The 17,965-nt window shown below is 33.6% G+C and overlaps 1 protein-coding gene across 1 annotated transcript in view; it reads left to right on the top strand.

The window, feature by feature from the left end:
- Positions 1–17,965, top strand: part of qless (decaprenyl diphosphate synthase subunit 1 qless) — a 173,777-nt gene that overhangs the window by 93,542 nt on the left and 62,270 nt on the right. Inside the window, exon 2 of the mRNA XM_073962187.1 lies at positions 17,073–17,258. Coding sequence (XP_073818288.1) covers positions 17,073–17,258 — 186 coding nt within the window. The remainder of the gene's footprint in view (positions 1–17,072; positions 17,259–17,965) is intronic.

Genomic DNA, 17,965 nt, shown 5'->3' with positions numbered 1-17,965 from the left:
ATACTAAAGAAGACTCCTACGGAGGTCTTCTGTACTAAAGAAGACTCCTACGAAGGTCTTCTATACTAAAGAAGTCTCCTACGAAGGTCTTCTATACTAAAGAAGTCTCCTACGGAGGTCTTCTATACTAAAGAAGATTCCTACGGAGGTCTTCTATATTAAAGAAGATTCCTACGGAGGTCTTCTATACTAAAGAAGACTCCTACGGAGGTCTTCTATATTAAAGAAGATTCCTACGGAGGTGTTATAAACTAAAGAAGACTCCTACGGAGGTCTTCTATACTAAAGAAGACTCCTACGGAGGTCTTCTATACTAAAGAAGACTCCTACGGAGGTCTTCTATACTAAAGAAGACTCCTACGGAGGTCTTCTATACTAAAAAAGACTCCTACGGAGGTCTTCTATACTAAAGAAGACTCCTACGGAGGTCTTCTATACTAAAAAAGACTCGTACGGAGGTCTTCTATACTAAAGGAAACTCATACGTAGGTCTACTATACTAAAGAAGACTCCTACGGAGGTCTTCTAAACTAAAGAAGACTCCTACGGAGGTCGTCTAAACTATAGAAGACTCCTACGGAGGTCGTCTATACTATAGAAGGCTCCTACGGAGGCCTTCTATACTAAAGAAGACTCCTACGGAGGTCTTCTACACAAAAGAAGACTCCTACGGAGGTCTTCTATACTAAGGAAGACTCCTACGAGGTCTTCTATACTAAAGAAGACACCTATGGAGGTCTTCTATACTATAGAATACGCCTATGGAGCTCTTGTATACTATAGAAGACTCCTATGGAGGCCTCCTATACTAAAGAAGACTCATACGGAGGTCTTCTATACTAAAGAAGACTCCTACGGAGGTCTTCTGTACTAAAGAAGACTCCTACGAAGGTCTTCTATACTAAAGAAGTCTCCTACGAAGGTCTTCTATACTAAAGAAGTCTCCTACGGAGGTCTTCCATACTAAAGAAGACTCCTACGGAGGTCTTCTATATTAAAGAAGACTCCTACGGAGGTCTTCTATACTATAGAAGGCTCCTACGGAGGTCTTATAGAAGGCTCCTATAGAGGTCTATAGAAGGCTCCTATGGAGCTCTTGTATACTAAAGAAGATTCCTACGGAGGTCTTCTATACTAAAGAAGATTCCTACGGAGGTCTTCTATATTTAAGAAGACTCCTACGGAGGTCTTCTATACTAAAGAAGACTCCTACGGAGGTCTTCTATACTAAAGAAGACTCCTACGGAGGTCTTCTATACTAAAGAAGACTCCTACGAAGGTCTTCTATACTAAAGAAGACCTCCGTAGTGGTCTTCAATAGACCCGTTATTATGACACTTATTTATCTCCCGATTGAACTTACCCATACAAAATTTATTAATTTCCCATATAACGGTGCCAATCGATTCTTGATAATATCTGTACCAATTTCGTGTCAATTTACCACCATCACTATCTTATTATTGTTGCAGCAGCATGTAAATAGGTTTCGAACTAATTATTGTTGGCTTTAAAGATAAATTGGCCACCAACACAATAGCCGACTTCATTACACAGTATTAACTGTTTCTTTAAAGACACAGACACACATACATACATTATTTCTTCTAATACCAATAAGTTTTTTCTTCGAGGTATTATTTTCAAGTGTTTTGTGAGGCACTCAAAATATGTTTTCTTTCTATCTTTGACTTCTTTTCAATTTCTTTGAATATTTATAGACCATCAATACATCATCGTCATCATCACCTCCATAATAATACTCATAATAATAATGTTGGTTTGGAATTTTATACTACGAACATTGAATAAATGAATGAATAACGGCTTTGCCGTCAAAAAAGTATATTTTGGCTTGATGGGTCGCTTATATGTTCGTTAATTTTATTTTTAACTCATTCAAAGTGAGTATGTATGTCGGAGAGTATAAGCCGTCCAGGTAGTTGTTGTTGTGCCCCTACCGTAGAGAAGAGTTTCAAACAAATATACGGCTGCGAACTACTTTCCCTTTTTGCTGTTATGTCAGCAATAACAATAATACTACTTACTGACGGCTCTCATCGACGAAACGACCAACCAACCGACCGACCGACCATTATGGTCAAACAATGGTCGATTTTAGTAAATATTTATTTATTTTTTCTCATTTCTTCTTTTACCATTTCTTTTATTCTCCTTTTTGAAATATCTTCTGCCCATACACACACCACATTTACATGCGTATTTATCGAGTTTATATTCATTCAAAGTATTATATTTTGGTATTATTGCCAAAAAAAGAAACATAAAAACTATTTTGCATTTTTAACCATTTTTTTTGTTTGGCATGTGTGTTTGCGTTGGTAAACCTTGCCAAAGATGGTGCTAATTACGAGGTACAATCCATAAATATGTAAAAAAATATGACTCACATGGGAATGATTTTTAGGGAAAATTGAAATTAGGAAAGAAATATAAAATCCAAGGGCTGTGGATACACATGCACAAATATGAAAATGTTTGTGAAAAACTAAATTGATACTGCCATTCTCAGCGTGAATATTTTGTACTCTTAAAGAAGACCAAGTACCACATTTCGGCTATTTCAGTTGGATAATGTGGCAACAAAAAATCGGGTTGTACGGTCCAATGGGGGCTATGCCAAATTGTGGACCTGTAACGATAATTTTCTGCAGTTATTTTTTGTATCCCCACTCAAACCTATATACAGTCGGACCTCAGTTATCCGTAATGGTCGGGATTTGAGATAGTACGAATAATTGATTTTCCCGGATAATGGAGCCACACAAAGAGAAGAGATATTATTGGAACAATCATATTCTAAGAACAAAACAGTGTATTTTAAAAATCTGAAAATATATATTGTTGTTTCAACCATATATTTTTTATTAGGGAACATGATGACACAAAATATATTGTTGCGCCAACAATACATATTTTAAGAATTTTAAAATACACTATTTTGTTCTTAGAATATGATTGTTCCAACAATATTTTTTCTCTGCGTGCACACGGTTTTTTAATAAAAAATATGCGTTCTTGCAAGTATTTATAAATAAATAGAATTAGGAATTTAATGCGAAGTTTAAAATATTGAAACTGTTCTAAAATAATTCGTTTTTGTCCATTGAAATATGGTCGAATAAATTCAAATTCCGGGATCATAAAAATTTTCACAGTTAATCGGTGTGAAATTAACAAAAATTTCTATGTGTTCCTTTCCCGGATAATGTAGCTTTACGTATAATCGATTCCCGGATAATCGAGGTTCGACTGTACCAATTTGCACCCATATTCATATGTAGGATAATAATCCTAATCCAACAGCCCATTTTCAATACCAAACGTTATAGGAGTAATATAAACGTCTGTACCAAATTATTTCGACTTAGTATTTTATGCTGACCCTTATGTGTTACAAACAGAATGACAAATTTAATCACATCCTTCATCTTATGGTGTAGGGTATAAAAATAAAGATTTTTTATTTTTATTTAAAAAAATTCATTTGGTAATATTAATTGTGTCTGGTTACCTTCAAGTTCTTGCTAGAAGAAATTTCTCCAACAAAAACTTACAAGTTTTCAATGAAGAACAGAGAGTTAATAGAGAACGAGTTAGTTAATAGACAACTTTCTGTAACAATTTATACAAATTGTTGCAAACTTTTGAGTAACCTATTTTCGGGAACTTTGTGACGAAATATGATGTGGCTATCTCTTGTGATTACAGCTTACCGATATCCAACTTTCGTGTCGTGTCTGTTCGTACTTTATTTGCTACATTTAATCAGGTACTTACCTTTGTTGCCTCATGGCATTGCTCCGAGTCCATGTTTGTTTCATCCAGCTCGCTCGAAGGATCTTTTCCAGCTATTTTGGTCTGGTGACAGTCATGTGTCCTCTATGAATGTCGAGATGCTTAAATCTGGAATTGCTAACTAAATGTTTTTGACGCTGTAAAGTCTACCAGCCTTATTCCGTTGACAGATGTTACATTATGGAGACTGAATTTTCCGACTGCTGGACCAAAGATATTCTCCTTTCCAATTTTGGTATCAAATTCGCCTTGATTTTTAAATATTTTTTTATAATCGTGGATTTGTTAAAAATATTTTTTCAATAATTTTGGATTTTTTAAAAATATTTTCCAATAACCGCGAATTTTTTAAAAATATTTTTCCAATAATCGTGAATTTTTTAAAAATATTTTTCCAATAATCGCGAATTTTTTAAAAACATATTTCCAATAGTTGTAAATTTTTTTAAATATTTTTTTTTATTATTTCTTGATTTTGTTTGGCTCAAGGTCAGAAAATAAAAACAATAAATTTTGTTTTTTATTTTATTTTTATTTTTCCAATATTTCGACCTTCTCCGAAGGTCGTCATCAGGGAATTTAAAATTTTAATTTTCTATCCTTAACGACAATATGGACATCCTATTTCGGACACGAGAGTATATTTTATCGTGGTTTTCAAAAATATATTTCCAGCAATCGAGAATTTTTATTTTTTTAATAATCGTGGATTTTTTAGAAATATTTTTCCAATACTCGTGAATTTTTTAAAAAATATTTTCGTGGATTCTTTATCAAATATTTTTGTGGATTTTTTAAAAATGTTTTTCCAATACTCGTGTATTTTTTAAAAATATTTTCGTGGATTCTTTAAAAATATTTTTGTTGATTTTTTATTTTATTTTTTTATAATTCATGAATATTTTCATAATCGTGGATTTTTTAAAAAAATTTTTTTCATAATCGTGGATTTTTTAAAAATATGTTTTTCATAATCGTGGATTTTTTAAAAATATTTTTTCATAATCGTGGATTTTTTAAAAATATTTTTTCATAATCGTGGATTTTTTAAAAATATTTTTTCATAATCGTGGATTTTTTTAAAAATATTTTTTCATAATCGTGGATTTTTTAAATTTTTTTCATAATCGTGGATTTTTTTAAAAATATTTTTTTCCTAATCGTGGATTTTTTTAAAAATATTTTTTTCCTAATCGTGGATTTTTTTAAAAATATTTTTTTCCTAATCGTGGATTTTTTTAAAAATATTTTTTTCCTAATCGTGGATTTTTTTAAAAATATTTTTTTCCTAATCGTGGATTTTTTTAAAAATATTTTTTTCCTAATCGTGGATTTTTTTAAAAATATTTTTTTCCTAATCGTGGATTTTTTTAAAAATATTTTTTAAATAATCGTGGATTTTTTAAAAATATTTTTTAAATAATCGTGGATTTTTTAAAAATATTTTTTAAATAATCGTGTATTTTTAAAAATATTTTTTAAATAATCGTGGATTTTTTAAAAATATTTTTTAAATAATCGTGGATTTTTAAAAATATTTTTTAAATAATCGTGTATTTTTAAAAATATTTTTTAAATAATCGTGGATTTTTAAAAATATTTTTTAAATAATCGTGGATTTTTAAAAATATTTTTTAAATAATCGTGGATTTTTAAAAATATTTTTTAAATAATCGTGGATTTTTAAAAAAATATTTTTTAAATAATCGTGGATTTTTAAAAATATTTTTTAAATAATCGTGGATTTTTTTAAAAATATTTTTTAAATTATCGTAGATTTTTTAAAAATATTTTTTAAATAATCGTAGATTTTTTAAAAATATTTTTTAAATAATCGTAGATTTTTTAAAAATATTTTTTAAATAATCGTGGATTTTTTTAAAAATATTTTTTAAATAATCGTGGATTTTTTTAAAAATATTTTTTAAATTATCGTAGATTTTTTAAAAATATTTTTTAAATAAACGTAGATTTTTTAAAAATATTTTTTAAATAATCTTAACTTTTTTTTAATAATCGTGTATTTTTTAATAAAATTTTTCCAATACTAAATTTTTTAAAAAAAATTTCGTGCATTTTTTAATAATATTTTTCCTATACTGAATTTTTTAATAATATTTTCGTGGATTTTTCAAAAAAAGTTCATTCAGTTTAGGGCCTGCTCTCGAATCGCTTTGATTTTTGTTGTAGCAACTTATATGCACTGCCCCCCATACGACGGTACAAGTTTCATCAGGGGCAAGTCCATACTTCCTGAGAAAATAGCCTGACAGGTGCAAAAAAAACCCTATGACACCGTGTGTAGTGGTTGGAGCGGAACGGATCTCGAACGGATCTGTCCCGTTTCGGTCCAAAATGTGGCCTTCCTAATATTTTGTGCAAACTTAGTTTAAGTTCGAAGATAAGCCATATCGGTCCACTCCTTCAGGTACCGCACCACCAAAATTTAAAAACTGTTCTGAAAAAATATAACTCTTGATGAGAGTGACAGATTTGGTCCATACTTTACACATCCTAATATATCTACCAGATATAGGTCAGGTTCGAATATGGACTATATTTGTCCACTCCGTCGGGTACCTCCCACACACATTTTTGGATAAATTCACTTTAAGACCTGCTCTTGGATCACTTTGATTTTTGTTGAAGCGACTTGCATTGGCTGCCTCAATTACGACAGTAAACGTTTTTTCAAGGGCAAGTCCATACTTCTTGAGAAAAAAGCCCGAAACTTGTAAAAACCCCCTATGGCACCATATGTAGTGACTGGAGAGCTCGAAGCGAATACTGCGTTCGTCCACACTTTGGATATCGAAGTATTTGTTCGAATATTAGATGAAATTCGAAGGTGGAAGGAGTGGACCTTCCGATTCCTCCCCCACAAAAGTTCGAAAATATTCGCTAAAATGGTACTCTAAATATTGTCGAAACTCAGTTTAAAAAAGCCCTGTCTATCGATATCCCCGACAATTTTTGCGTTTTAATCCTATCCATATTGTGTTGAAAACCCCTAAATATGTAAGTATTTCAATCCGTCGGCAATGTCGACTGATACTTTTTTACTTGTTAAATATTTTTTTCCAATTATCGTGGATTTTTTTCAAATCTTTCCAATAATCATGGATTTTTTAATTTTATGTTGCCAATAAAAGCAGATTTAAATTTTTAAATAGAAAAAAATATAAAAAGGGCTTTAGTAATCGCAGTCGGTGCGGAATCTTTCACCGAATCGAACGAAAATACGCTTTTTCGTTATCAGGACAATATTCCGCACATGGCACTGGCGTGGTATTTTTTGGTTATAGCCCTAATGTGGCCTATGTCGAAACCTAATAAATGAATAAATGGTTATTACAAAATTACGCTCCATTATCCATTATCATTCTACCCTCATACCTTAATTAAGCAAAGCAAAACAATTATATTTTAAATTTCCAACTGACGATGTACGTTTTCATTTTCGTTTTAGGCCACTTTAAAAATTGTTAATCGTTCTCTACTTATCACATTTCTATTATTTCTAAGAAAGGGCCTATTGTTTTGTTGGTTATTATCGTATTACACATGTGCGTGTCATTCATGGGGTGAAAATAAATAAAGTTTTAACGCATACAAATCGAAGCAAGCACACACACAAATATATAATTATTATAATTATTATTTTGTAAGATTTAAGCGAAATGATTACCGTTGTAACTGTTGTAAACATTAGATTAGCATAGGGACGGCAATTATATTTCAAAGCCCAGTGGTGCTTACGTCAGCGTAAAAGAGATAATTAGGGCAATTAGTCTCAATTAATTGTTGTTGTTAGTCTAATTTTGAGTTTTGGTTATCATTTTGAGGGGCTTGGGATTAATAAAAAAGTATAGCGAGAAAAATAATGCCTACAGTTGTAATAAGTTTCAGATCGATATATCGCAACTTGCCTTAAGATTTTCCCATATATGTTAAAATTTTTCTTCTTCTCAACATTTGTAACCGTTTTTTTTTAAATTTCACATACACTAAAGTTTCTCTTTTTCCAAAATAATACGAGTTTGTTTACTTCTTACATGTCGCTGCCTCCTCTACACGTGTTGCTAATTGGTTGCAGGACTTCTTCTTGTTTTTTGGCATTGGTTACAAGGTCATCTAAAAAACAAAAGAGGGAGAAGACGACAACAAACTTTAATTTAGCGGACAACTTTCATGTCTACACTGCGTTCACACAAGCGTAGCCTCAACCAAAAACCGGTAGTTTTCAATTCACTCATCACTTTGGCTTCACATTCCCCCCAAAAAGGGCATAACCATATTTGGGTGTTTATTGACAGAGAAAAACCGGTATTGTTTTTGTCGGAGAATCGCGCGAGTACCTTGCATTGTTTATGGCATTCTTTGGCCAAGTTTACAGCTTGTGTTTTGATTACATTTTTCTCTGCTTTAAAAAAAGATGAAATATTTTTATAATTGATGGTTGCTGCAGCCATTCCAAGTGATTGATGCATTGGATCCTAGGAGATTGCGAAAACTGCAAGATGGGTGTTCGAAGGCGATGGGAATTTGGTATTGTTTTATTTGAGAGTAAGAATTAAAATAAAATAGATTGTGAATAAAGTTATCCACACGTGTTCGTGTCCATATTTTTGTGGATAAAATAATTATCCACTTTTGTGGATAAAATAATAAACCACGTTTGTGGATAAAATAATAAACCACGTTTGTGGATAAAATAATAAACCACGTTTGTGGATAAAATAATTATCCACTTTTGTGGATAAAATAATAAACCACGTTTGTGGATAAAATAATAAACCACGTTTGTGGATAATGTAATAAGCCACCTTTGTGGTTAACATAATTATCCACGTTTGTGGATAAAATAATAAGCCACGTTTGTGGTTAAAATAATTATCCACGTTTGTGGTTAAAATAATTATCCACGTTTGTGGTTAAAATAATAAGCCACGTTTGTGGTTAAAATAATTATCCACGTTTGTGGATAAAATAATAAGCCACGTTTGTGGATAAAATAATTAGCCACTTTTGTGGTTAAAATAATTATCCACGTTTGTGGATAAAATAATAAGCCACGTTTGTGGTTAAAATAATTATCCACGTTTGTGGTTAAAATAATTATCCACGTTTGTGGATAAAGTAATAAGCCACGTTTGTGGATAAAATAATTATCCACGTTTGTGCATAAAATAATTATCCACGTTTGTGGATAAAATAATTATCCACATTTGTGGATGAAGTAATTAGCCACGTTTGTGGATAAAATAATTATTCACATTTGTGGATAAAGTAATAAGCCACGCTTGTGGATAAAATAATTATCCACGTTGTTGATAAATTATTATCCACACTTGTGGATAAAATAATTATCAACGTTGTTGATAAATTATTATCCACGTTCTTGATAAATTATTATCCGCACTTGTGGATAAAACAATTATCCAAATTTGTGGATAAAATAATTATCCACGTTTGTTGATAAAATAATTATCAACGTTTGTGGATATATTATTATCCACATTTGTGGATAAAATAATTATCCACGTTTGTGGATATATTATTATCCACATTTGTGGATAAAATAATTATTCACGTTTGTGGATATATTATTATCCACATTTGTGGATAAAATAATTATCCACGTTTGTGGATAAAATTGGATACAATTATTATCCACATTTGTTTATAAAATAATTATCCACATTTGTGGATAAAATATTTATCCACATTTGTGTATAGAATAATTATCCACATTTGTGGATAAAATAATTATCCACATTTGTGGATAAAATAATTATCCACATTTGTGGATAAAATAATTATCCACGTTTGTGGATAAAGTAATAAGCCACGTTTGTGGATAAAACAATTATCAAAGTTTGTGGATAAAATAATTTTCCACGTTTGTTGATAAATTATTATCAACATTTGTGGACAAAATAATTATCCACGCTTGGACAAAATATTTATCAACATTATTGGATACAATAGTTATCCACTTTTGTGGATAAAGTAATAAGCCACGTTTGTGGATAAAATAATTTTCCATGTTTATGGATAAAATAATTTTCCACGTTTGTGGATAAAATAATTTTCCACGTTTGTGGATAAAATAATTATCCACATTTGTGGATAAAATAATTATCCACATCTGTGTATACAATAATTATCAACGATTGTTGATGAACTATTATTCATATTTGTGGATAAAATAATTATCTACGTTTGTGGATAAAATAATTTTCCACGTTTGTGGATAAAATAATTATCCGCGTTTGTGGATAAAATAATTTTCCACGTTTGTGGATAAAATAATTATCCACGTTTGTGGATAAAATGATTATCCACGCTTGTGGATAAATTATTATCCACGTTAGTGGATAAATTATTATTCACGTTAGTGGATAAATTATTATCAACGTTAGTGGATAAAATAATTATCTGCTTTTGTAGATAATATAATTATCCACTTTGAGGATAAAATAATTATCCACGTTTGTGGATAAAATAATTATCCACGTTTGTGGATAAAATAATTGTCCACGTTTGTGTATAAAATAATTATTAAAATTTTGTGGAAAAGATAATTATCCACGTGTGTGGATAAGATAATTATCCACATTTTTGTAGAGGCCACGTGTGTGAATAAGATAATTATCCAAGTTGTGGAGATATTATTATCCACAAACAAGGAAATAATTATCCACGTTTGTTGATAAACTATTATCCGCATTTTTATACCCTCAGCCTTTAGGCTATGAAGGGTATATACACTTTCATACGGGCAAAATGTGCCTCATCGAAATAATGGTTTTAGACCCCAAGTATGTTTGGACGAAATGTGTTTCAGACAATTTGGAGTAGATTGAGCAATGTCCGTCCGTCTGTCTGTCTGTCTGTCTGGCTGGCTGGAGCGCACGATAACTCTCGAAGGGATGAACCGATTCGGTTCAAATTTTGGCTTTCGTAATATTTTGTCCAAACTTAGTTTAAGTTCGAAGATGAGCTATATCGGTCCACTCCTTCCGGTACCTCCCCCACAAAAGTTCGAAAATGTTCGGAAAATTTGTACGCACGATAACTCTTGAAGGGTGTAACCGATTTGGTCAATACTTTGCCCATCGTGGAGCGTGTACCAGACTTAGATCAGGTTTTAATATGGACTCAATCGGTCCACTCCGTCGGGTACCTCCCACACAAAATTTTGCAAAAGTTCAGTTTAGGAACATCTCTCGAATCGCTTTGATTTTTGCTTTAGCAACTTGTATTCACTGTCCTCCATACGACGGTATAAGTTTCATCAGGGGCAAGTCCATACTTCCTGAGAAAATAGCCAGAAAGTTGCAAAAAACCCCTATGATACCGTGTGAGGAGGTTGGAGGGCAAAATAACTCTCGAACAGGTCTGCCGATTCGGTCCAAAGTTTGGCCTTAGTAATATTTTGTCCAAACATAGTTTAAGTTCGAAGATAAGCCATATCGGTCCACTCCTTCAGGTACCTCCCCCACAAAAGTTCAAAAATGTTCGGAAAAATTGTGCGTACGATAACTCTTGAAGAGAGTGGCCGAATTGGTCCATACTTTACACATCCTAATATATCTACCAGATATAGATCAGGTTCAAATATGGACTATATTTGTTCACTCCATCCGGTACCTCCCACTCAAAATTTCGGATACATGTTCACTTTAAGACCTGCTTTCGAATCACTTTGATTTTTGTTGAAGCAACTTGCATTGCTGCCTCAATTGCGATGGTAAAAGTTGTTTCAGGGGTAAGTTCATACTTCTTGAGCAAACATCCCTGAAGTTCTAAAAAACCCCTATGGTACCATATGTAGTGGCTGGAGATCCATTCTTTTTAGTATCTCCTCCGCAAAACTTTTGATATTAAATCCTAATCAACATTTTTGTCAGTTCAAACGCCCAAAATTTTTAAAACTCCCTAAATACATGCGTTTTTTGGAAAAAAATTGTTTCAATATACACAGGCTGAGGGTATATCTCTGTCGGCAAAGCCGACTGATACTTTTTTACTTGTTGGATAAAATATTTATCAACATTTGTGGATAAAATAATTATCCACATTTGTCGATATAATAATTATCCATGTTTGTGGATAGAATAATTATCCACATTTGTCGAAATAATAATTATCCAAATTTGTGGATAAAATATTTATCCACATTTGTGGATACAATATTTATCCACATTTGTGGATACAATATTTATCCACATTTGTGGATAAAAAAATTATACACGTTTGTGGATAAAATAATTATCCACATTTGTGGATAAAATAATTATCCACATTTGTAGATATAATAATTATCCACATTTGTAGATAAAATAAGTATCCACATTTGTGGATAGAATACATATGTAAATAAAAGTTGTTGTCCAAATTTGTGGATAAATTTTTTATCCATTTTATCCATTTTTAATATTGACTATGTGTTGTTTACATTTCGCTTCGCTGCTCAAACATGTCTTAGAATTTCCAAACAAAAGACTTCCAAACAAACTTCGCTGCTGTGATGTACAAATAGTTTACACCTTTTGTAAACAAAATTACACAGAATTACTAAACATTGTCATTTAGATAATGATATGAGTAATGGATTTAAAGTTATTTGATTGAATAGCGTCCATGACTTTTATGTTGTAAACATAAAATTAAACTGCGCCACAGCATCCCTGTCACATAAACTCTATTTATCCACAACTTACCCTCAATTTAAGCCACTTTAGCTATTACTCTTCTCAATCCCGCCTGAGCATGTACAGTAGCTAACAAAATTGATTAAATAAATATTTACATATGGTTGTCAAAACAAATATTCATTGAATTTACATTTATTTGAGTGTTGAATGGATAGACACACACATTTTTTGTAAACATCTTTTTTGTCTGTTTATAGATGTTTATATAATAATCAACAACAAGACATGGTCATCTACGTCTTTAGAGAATTATGTAATTTTGTTGTGCTGCTATTTGAATTTGGTTTATTGGTTTTGTTGTCGCCATCATGTTGTAGAACAACATATTATTTCAATTCATTTCATCCGAGCACAACAGTCTATGGAAGCATGGCGATGACAAACGATCGTCATCATCATCAATATGCATAACGCCTTCCTTTTCGATGAACTACACTTTAATAAACGTACGACGACTACTGGCTATTTGTCCAACATTGTTGTCATCGTCAGGGCCAGATAGCACCCTACTCCTCTCCCTTAGTCTCCATTGCACATCACACTTGTGGTCAATATTTGGTCTTTTATGGTAGTTTAGTGTCTTGAGTAGCATTTCGAATTGTTGACTTATCATATTTGCAACGGCATTCAAGACGAAATATTAGATTCTCTAGTAATGCTAAAGAAACTTACGACAGTTGAGAAGATAAAGTAAATATTTTTCTTTATAATCAAAGATTTTATTTTTTTTTCTTTTATGTTGGCATTTATGTTATGTATAACAGCAGAAGGCTTCTGAAGTTTTCTCTATAGTAATAAAAGGCCTCTGAGGACTTTTGTATAGTAAGAGAAGGCCTCTGAAGTCTTCTGTATAGCAACAGAAGGCCCCTGAGGTCTTCTGTATAGCAAGAGAAGGCCTCTGAGGTCTTCGGTATAGCAACAGAAGGCCTCTGAGGTCTTTTGTATAGCAACAAAAGGCATCTGAGGTCTTCTGTATATCAACAGAAGGTCTCTGAGGTCTTCTGTATAGCAACAAAAGGCCTCTGAGGTCTTCTGTATAGCAACAGAAGGCCTCCAAGGTCTTCTGTATAGCAAAAGAAGGCATCCGATATCTTCTATAGAATAGACGACCTCAGTTGAGGTCTTCTATAGAATAGACGACCTCAGTTGAGGTCTTCTATAGAATAGACGACCTCAGTTGAGGTCTTCTATAGAATAGACGACCTCAGTTGAGGTCTTCTATAGAATAGACGACCTCAGTTGAGGTCTTCTATAGAATAGACGACCTCAGTTGAGGTCTTCTATAGAATAGACGACCTCAGTTGAGGTCTTCTAAAGAATAGACGACCTCAGTTGAGGTCTTCTATAGAATAGACGACCTCAGTTGAGGTCTTCTATAGAATAGACGACCTCAGTTGAGGTCTTCTATAGAATAGACGACCTCAGTTGAGGTCTTCTATAGAATAGACGACCTCAGTTGAGGTCTTCTATAGAATAGACGACCTCAGTTGAGGTCTTCTATAGACCTCAGTTGAGGTCCTCTATAGAATAGACGACCTCAGTTGAGGTCTTCTATAGAATAGACGACCTCAGTTGAGGTCTTCTATAGAATAGACGACCTCAGTTGAGGTCTTCTATAGAATAGACGACCTCAGTTGAGGTCTTCTATAGAATAGACGACCTCAGTTGAGGTCTTCTATAGAATAGACGACCTCAGTTGAGGTCTTCTATAGAATAGACGACCTCAGTTGAGGTCTTCTATAGAATAGACGACCTCAGTTGAGGTCTTCTATAGAATAGACGACCTCAGTTGAGGTCTTCTATAGAATAGACGACCTCAGTTGAGGTCTTCTATAGAATAGACGACCTCAGTTGAGGTCTTCTATAGAATAGACGACCTCAGTTGAGGTCTTCTATAGAATAGACGACCTCAGTTGAGGTCTTCTATAGAATAGACGACCTCAGTTGAGGTCTTCTATAGAATAGACGACCTCAGTTGAGGTCTTCTATAGAATAGACGACCTCAGTTGAGGTCTTCTATAGAATAGACGACCTCAGTTGAGGTCTTCTATAGAATAGACGACCTCAGTTGAGGTCTTCTATAGAATAGACGACCTCAGTTGAGGTCTTCTATAGAATAGACGACCTCAGTTGAGGTCTTCTATAGAATAGACGACCTCAGTTGAGGTCTTCTATAGAATAGACGACCTCAGTTGAGGTCTTCTATAGAATAGACGACCTCAGTTGAGGTCTTCTATAGAATAGACGACCTCAGTTGAGGTCTTCTATAGAATAGTCGACCTCAGTTGAGGTCTTCTATAGAATAGACGACCTCAGTTGAGGTCTTCTATAGAATAGACGACCTCAGTTGAGGTCTTCTATAGAATAGACGACCTCAGTTGAGGTCTTCTATAGAATAGACGACCTCAGTTGAGGTCTTCTATAGAATAGACGACCTCAGTTGAGGTCTTCTATAGAATAGACGACCTCAGTTGAGGTCTTCTATAGAATAGACGACCTCAGTTGAGGTCTTCTATAGAATAGACGACCTCAGTTGAGGTCTTCTATAGATTAGAGGACCTTCTTCATAGATGTCTTCTATGGGACAGACTCTTAAGACTGTCATCTGTGTTTTTTGTTCAGTTCCGGGATGTTGCCCACCCATCAGCTGCTGGCAATAATAGTGGTATTTTGTCCAAACTTAGTTTAAGTTCGAAGATGGGTTATATCGGTCCACTCCTTCCGGTACCTCCCCCACAAAAGTTCGAAAATGTTCGGAAAATTTGTGCGCACTATAACTTTTAAAGGGAGTAACCGATTTGGTCCATACTTTGCACATCGTGAAATTTCTACCAGACTTAGATGAGGTTGGACTCACTCGGCCCACTCTTTCGGGTACCTCCCACACACAATTTTGTAAAAGTTTAGTTTAGGACCTACTCTCGATTTGATTGTTGTAACAACTTGTACTTACTGCACCCATACAAGGGTACAAGTTTCATCAGGGCATGTCCTTGCTTCCTGAGAAAATAGCCTTAAAGGTGCAAAAAAACCCTATGACACCATGTGTAGTTGTTGGAGCTCAAGAAAAATCTTGAACGGATCTGCCGATTCGCTCCAAAATAAGATCCACTTTCATAATAGACTATGTCGGTCCATTCCGTCAAGTGCCTCCTCCGCAACTCTTTTGAACTTTAATTCTAATTCAAATTTTTGTCGGCAAGTTCAAATGTCCTAAAAGGGCCACACAATTCAGAAAAGACCCTAAATATATTCGATTTGTACATCGATGAAAGTTTCAATTCACATAGGCTGAGGGTATACCTCTGTCGGCAAAGCCGACTGATACTTTTTTACTTGTTTTAGTAAAAGTTCGTATATCCATGAGATATTGAATTGTGGAGGGACTGATGTCGATCGTTGCATAGCCTCCTTACCACAGCTAGGACTTGACTACTATGTATATTACTCGTTGGCGCTCCCAGGTGTCAACGAGGCTCTGTTCCAATCTCGGAAAGATAATTTCGTAATACGTCACTAACCATTATTTTTGTTTTCCGCCAACCAAGAATATCTTTATATTAATTGCCGTCACACCACCTGATTATAAACGCTTAGCAGACCTCTCCTCTTTACCTCCCCCTAAATTTGAGTAATTTGTTAATTTACACACATTTGCCAAACAAATAATTTGGTAATTTGTTGCAATTGGATTTTTATGTGTGCCGTTTCTTTGTTACCACCTTTTTTAATGCCAGCTGAGGCGAGTGGTGTTAGACAGACACGCGTCAATGCCGTTTGAAGATTGTCGGCTAGGCAGAATGTGTGTTTCTTCTGTATGTGTCTTTCCGACAATTGGAATTATTATTTGAGACGAAAAAAGTCATTTATTTTAACCAAGATACCGACACATGCGACAGGTAACTTCGTACTTCCACATAGATCCAACCAAACTACCAAGGTGTTCCACAACTTAGTGAACGAGACAAGAGCAAATAATGATTGAAATGTTAACTACCAAAACAACAGAGGATTGTGGCATAACCCCCTAATGTTGTCACTCTCTCGCCCTCCTCGCTCTCCCTATTCATTGCTGTAAGTTGGGGGATAATTGCAGCAATTGTAAAGTTGTTAAGTGGCATTTAAACGAAACACAATTATTTTAAGTCATCGTCGTCCCCATAGACAATATGTGTTTTGCAGGGGATTCTTCTTAAAGTTTTTATTTTTTTATTATTTGGTTTTTTGTGGTCTCTTTTCTTCCCTGCATTCAAACACAAATACAAATGTATGTATATTGGCAAAGAATGAGTTATTTTGTAATTAGTTTTAGTTTAACATTTTTGTAGTTTCATGCCTCATTGTTTGTTATTGCATTCAATAGCCGCTACATAGATGGCAGTGTTAATGCAAAAATAAGTAATTTTTTAAACATAAAATTTTGCAGTTATTAAATACAAATTATAGATTATGTTATTTTCTTCACATACATTGTTTTTTTATTGTTGTAAATTTAATGTTAATGTTTTCTTTATTTTGGTTTCGTTGCAGTTGAATTCCAACAAAACATCGACAACAACACACACCAAGCCAAAATGCACAAATGGCAAAACGAATTGCCGCCGTTACAGCTCCGTCCACACCCAACAACCGGCTGGACCTGTTCGCGAAATCCAAATAGATCCTTACATCATTATGGACGATGAGCTGAAATATTTCTATGAAGACATTAGAGATGTAAGTATGCACATTTTGTGGTTTATAAATATTATAATAATATAATCAATAATTACCATAAACAATATGTCATTGAAATATTCTTACCAAAAATTGTCGAATTAGGCCCATGTTTTGGAACTGTCCCCACAGAAAGGTAATTCCCAAACGAATAACCAGAAATCGGTATTTGGAATTCTCAATAAATAGCAAACCTCCCTAACGAAAATAGTTGACTTAGGTCAATGTTTTGGTATAACCACCATACCGACAGATTTCTGACGGTTTGAAGAGTTTAGATATATTTTTCAACCGAATCAGCTGTAGTTCGGTATTCGATTGTACCCTCAGCTGTTAGACCGATTTGGTCCAAAATTTGTCCTTCCTAATATTTTGTTCAAACTTAGTTTAAGTTCGAACATGAATCATATTGGTCAACTCCTTCGGACACCTCCCCCCACAAAAGTTCAAGACTTTTTGCAAAAATGGTGCCCGCGATAACTCTCGGAGGCAGATGCCGATTTGGTCCATACTACGAAATATAGATCAGATTCGAATATAGACTATATCAGTGCATTCGCTGCCCTATTACGAAGTTACAAGTTTTTCTAAGAAAAAGCTTTAAAACGCCCTACGCCATGTCGGACCACTTCTTCGAATACCTTCTCGGCAACACTTGGAACCTTAGTATTCTATGTCAGTCCTTACGAAAGGATATAGAAATTTCA

The sequence above is a fragment of the Musca autumnalis genome, unplaced genomic scaffold (assembly GCF_047663935.1).
Source record: "Musca autumnalis isolate F117 unplaced genomic scaffold, ASM4766393v1 scaffold_1, whole genome shotgun sequence".
NCBI lineage: Eukaryota > Metazoa > Arthropoda > Insecta > Diptera > Muscidae > Musca > Musca autumnalis.
The sequence above is the reverse complement of the archived record's forward strand: the minus strand, read 5'-3'. Positions and strand labels throughout refer to the sequence as shown.